This window comes from Notothenia coriiceps, unplaced genomic scaffold, assembly GCF_000735185.1.
Source record: "Notothenia coriiceps isolate Sejong01 unplaced genomic scaffold, NC01 NC01_scaffold00025321, whole genome shotgun sequence".
Taxonomy (NCBI): domain Eukaryota; kingdom Metazoa; phylum Chordata; class Actinopteri; order Perciformes; family Nototheniidae; genus Notothenia; species Notothenia coriiceps.
In genome coordinates this window covers 1-4,192 of record NW_011358022.1, presented here as the reverse complement: position 1 = coordinate 4,192, position 4,192 = coordinate 1, and the positions used below count along the sequence as shown (strand labels likewise).

Sequence of the window (4,192 nt, the reverse complement as noted above, 5' to 3'; positions counted from 1 at the left end):
ACAGCACCTTTCAACACAAGGCCATTCAAAGTGCTTTACAAAAATGAAAGGCATTAAGAAATAGTGGAGCAGAAACATATTATAAAATGGCATTTAAAAGCAAAGACAATAAAACATGAATAACAGTTAGTGTGAGATGTGAATAGCGGGAAAGGGACAAGTCTTCAGCCTGGATTTCAAAGTAGTCAGAGTTGCAGCGGACCTGCAGGTTTCTGGGAGTTTGTTCCAGATATTTTGGGCATAATAACTGAAAAAGCATAATAATCTGTCTTTGTGCTCGTACTTATCTGAATATCTCGTTGTCTCGTCCTCAGGTCGTCCCGGGACCGAGAGCGCTCCTCCAGAGAGCGGTCACGGGAGCGGGAGAAGAGGGAGGGGGTGAAGAGGGAGGGGGAGAAGAGGGACGGGGTGAAGAGGGAGGGGGTGAAGAGAGAGGGGGAGAACGGCCGGTCGGACTCCCGCCGGGGGGAGGACCGGGACACGGGGGACCTCTGAAGACCAAACTCCATCCATCACGACTCACCGCGTCCTCCTGTCTCCCTCACCGTCCGTCTGTCTGTCCATTTCTAAGAAAGAATAACCTAATGTCACGCAGTCCCGCCTCCATCCCTCTGTTCTCCTCCTTTCTTTCCACTGTACCAGAAGTATAACATTTTCCAGATCGATCACAAGCATTTGGATTGGTGGGGATTTAGATATTGATCAGTAGTGGAGTGTATTGTGATGCCTACATCTGTGATTTGGTTGCTGTCTGTATCTGATAAACACCCTGCATTGAACACATCAACACACGGCCTGCCGGACTGAAGCTCAGAGTGGAACTGATCCTTTTATCATTACCGTTTGACACAATCTGAATATCTTATTTCTCATTCTTTTGTAGTCCTTCATTTTGAAAGATTTATTTCCACAAGCACCCAGAAAACTGCAGGAGTTGTTGAGTGCAGTTCATGAATGTCTATCCACATGTTTTCTTAGTTTAAGCCCCGTTAACGTTTTAGGGAGTTCAGACCGAGTTGCGAGTTTGTTTCCTCATGGCCCCTTTTTTCTGTTTAAACTTAACTAAGTTTTATTTGACGCTGCCGGTAGCGAAGGGGGTCTTTTTGTTTTGAAGAGTAAATGCTTGTTTGGATTTGTTTTGGTGGCGTGTCTCTTTGTTTTCTCATTTCACCCCCTCTTGATTTTCTTGTATTTAAAACCCACACAGTTGTTGTTGATGTTGTTGTTGTTGTGAGAAGCAGCAGGTCCAGAAATGAATTGGAAAGTCGATGTACATACATTTTTATTAGCGTTTCATTTTGGCCCAGTTTCAACAAGTTCCTCTGAATAGATTTATAATTGCAAACAGATTTTAACGGATGCATTGCTTTACGTTCTGTGTGAAGTCATATCTGCTTATGTTCTGCTGGAAATCTTTCTTTAAAATCTCCATTAAAACAAATATCGCCATTGTGTGCTGGCCTTTTTTCTTTTTACCAAAGTCAAGGAATGGTATTAAAAGTATTATACAAACAAAGATAAATACATTTCATTTAAGTTAGTACTAGAAACGAAACAAAGAAGCTATACACATTCAAATGTAACAATATACATTACAGTGTCCTTTAATGTTAAAATATTAAATTGGCAGAGCGTCTGCTACTATTCAAATCTTACATTTCTGATTCGCTGCCAAATACTTTGGTTTTAGGATGAAGAAAGAGTCAGACCTTTTCAGCTTCACAGACAATGTTAGATAGTCAAGTAGCTGTCCAAGGTTTATTCTATACTATATTGTTAATGTCTTCTGTCTTGATTGACGACACTTTTAGAACAGTCCTTAATGGGAGGCTCCGAGCTGCTGCTCAGAACGTGCTGCTCTCCAGTTTCAGATCCACCTTCATCTTCTGTTTCTCCATCACCGCCTCCAGCTCTGTGGCCCTCCTGGCATCCTGAAGGAGGCAGAGTAGGTCAAAGGTTAAAGACGCAATATTTGTATTAACACGTGTGGAAATGCAAAGATATATTTACTTAGGCATGATATTTACTCAAAAGAAGCATCGACAAGTGAAGAAAGACAATTTATGCTGGTTGACATGACAGTTTTTCCATGTTTCTGATACTGGGTCAATTATTTATTTGGTAATATGTATGTTTCCTTATCGTTTTCCCTGTCACCAGGTTACATTTTCAGAAAAAGTTCAATTAAATATATCATATAATGGGCACACTTTTCTAGGCTAGATGCATTTTACTATGTTACTGTCCTAAAATAATGTAATCAAATACATTTGCCTTTTCCTGCGGTTATTTACGAGTGCAATTTCTGTGATAAATAGTTTGTAGCAATCGGCAGTAGTCATACATGTTTTTCGACACCTTCTCAAATATTGACCACCTGATTTATCGTGAAATGTGCTTTGTGCTTTCTCAATAGTTATGTCATTGATGAACTTTGATGGAAACAGGGTGTAATTGTGCTGTAGTAGGCTACTGACCTCCAGCAGGGCTTTCTGCACGGTGAGCTGGCTGTACACGCGAGCTCCCTCCTCTGGGATCACCGCGCGCAGCTCATCCTTGTTCAGGGAGAACAGCTGAGCGCCCGTCAGCACCCCGAGACACGACACCGCCCTGAAGAGAATACAGAGGATCCAAAGTCAGACACGAGCAGAGGAAGAAGTACTCAGATGATTCACTTAAGTAAAAGTAGTGATATACAGGCTATAAATACAAAAAAAAGTCCAGAATTCAAAATGTTATTTAAGTAAAAGTACATCAAGTATTATATATAAATGTCCTTAAAGTATCAAAAGTATTTTTTTAAGCAGAATGACATTGATCGTTTTAAAGTTGTAGTTTATCAATGTGGAACCAATGTCAGTTACTTAAAATAGGCTACTATTGTTTATTAGTAAAACAGTACTGCAGCACATCACATTAGAATATCTTTGGTTTTCATTAAAAACTAAACCAAAAACAAATGTAGTGGAGATAAAAACACTGTTACCCCTCTATAATGTGCTGAAGTTAAGGTATAGGTATCTAGCATTAAATAAATACTTATATACTAACAAAGTGTTGTACTTCCCTCTGCAATAGAAGTATAGAAGTATACATGTAGAATACTCAATAAAAGTATGTCAAAATAGTACTTAAGTACAGTTCTGGAGTAAATGTACTAAGGAAAACCCCTCCTCTTGTTTATTCCCGTTAACGCTGTCAATATGTTGACTTTAGGGTAGTAAAATGCCATTTCACAGGGAGAACTCCCACAGTGTAAACATGCTGACTCACGGCTGGCTGAAGCCCTTCCCCCGCAGCCACTCGGCCACCTCGTCCGGAGGGGAGTGGTAGTCCAGCGGGGCCGAGGTCTCAGAGGAGCGCGGGATCACCAGGGGTTTGTTCAGGTGGGTCTTCCCATTGGCAAGCCTCTGCAGCAGCTCGTCATTCATCAACGTGACTGCAGAGAGGAGAAGGGACTTCATTACATACTGAAATACACAATAATGATAAGCTTTCTGGTGTGATAATAATAAAATGTATAATAGTAATCATAAAAAGATCACAGACTCTTTACAAAAACAGGTTAAAATTCATTTTTTAAAAGCATTTAAAAACGAATTATATATTAAAGGCAGTGAAGAAAAAGTACTATTTAAATATGTTTGTCTTGTACGAAAATTGCCATCCAATTAAATCTTTATGCTTTTTAAAAACATATATTATTAATATTATTATTTATTAATTAAGTAAACCTTTTCTGACATCTGTTACCTTTTTTCCGAATTCCTTGCATAATTTGGATAACTTACAAATGCAGCTACTTATATATTATGAATTTTCAAAACATTAAATCTTGATAAATAACTATAGAGAATGATCTTTACTGAGCTCGAGCTGCTCGGTGTATTCAAACTACGTTTTCAGAGTCTTGAAGCTGCCAACTCCTCCACAAACACATACAAATTCTGCACCTACCTTTATTCTCTGGGTCCTCTGAAGCTAGTATGTGTTGGTTGTAAGGCGGTAAGCTGCGTGGGCGCTGGGGGGAGTGGGCCTGGGGGAGAGCAGGGGGGCTGGGAGGGACCACAGAGAAAGTCTTGGCGAGGGGAACTGGAGCCTGCAGGAATGAGGAGAAAAGAGGTCAGGTACAGGTGAGAGCATACCTCTGTGGCTGTGGTTGTGTGTGTGTGTGTGTATGTGTGTGTGTGTG

General features: G+C 40.3%; 2 protein-coding genes across 4 annotated transcripts in view; one reads left to right on the top strand and one right to left on the bottom strand.

The window, feature by feature from the left end:
• LOC104956076 (putative RNA-binding protein Luc7-like 1) overlaps window positions 1-495 on the top strand; it is an 11,005-nt gene extending 10,510 nt beyond the window's left edge. The window contains exon 6 of the mRNA XM_010783518.1: window positions 315-495. Coding sequence (XP_010781820.1) covers window positions 315-495 — 181 coding nt within the window. The remainder of the gene's footprint in view (window positions 1-314) is intronic.
• A 370-nt stretch (window positions 496-865) lies between these two features.
• Window positions 866-4,130, bottom strand: LOC104956075 (epidermal growth factor receptor kinase substrate 8-like protein 1). 3 transcript variants are annotated; one of them, XM_010783516.1, is made up of 4 exons: window positions 3,958-4,130; window positions 3,274-3,439; window positions 2,478-2,610; window positions 866-1,931 (listed from the first exon to the last, which is right to left on the bottom strand). In XM_010783516.1, the coding sequence occupies exons 2-4, from the start codon at window positions 3,429-3,431 to the stop codon at window positions 1,845-1,847; spliced, it is 378 nt and encodes a 125-aa protein (XP_010781818.1). In that variant the 5' UTR covers window positions 3,432-3,439; window positions 3,958-4,130; the 3' UTR covers window positions 866-1,844. The 3 variants fall into 3 exon arrangements, with proteins under 3 accessions (XP_010781818.1, XP_010781817.1, XP_010781819.1); XM_010783515.1 differs by lacking the exon at window positions 3,958-4,130 and adding an exon at window positions 3,754-3,939; XM_010783517.1 differs by lacking the exon at window positions 3,958-4,130 and adding an exon at window positions 3,735-3,938.
• Window positions 4,131-4,192: the final 62 nt, after the last annotated feature.

What these genes read in the sequence shown, in the direction of transcription:
- LOC104956075 (XM_010783515.1), bottom strand. Translation starts at nt 3,775, where the DNA reads ATGCAAGGAATTCGGAAAAAAG. An exon ending in GGGAAGGGCTTCAGCCAGCC is followed by an intron (nt 2,611 to 3,273) that starts GTGAGTCAGCAT and finishes TATTCTCTTCAG; the next exon opens with GGCGGTGTCGTGTCTCGGGG. An exon ending in TGCAGAAAGCCCTGCTGGAG is followed by an intron (nt 1,932 to 2,477) that starts GTCAGTAGCCTA and finishes TGCCTCCTTCAG; the next exon opens with GATGCCAGGAGGGCCACAGA.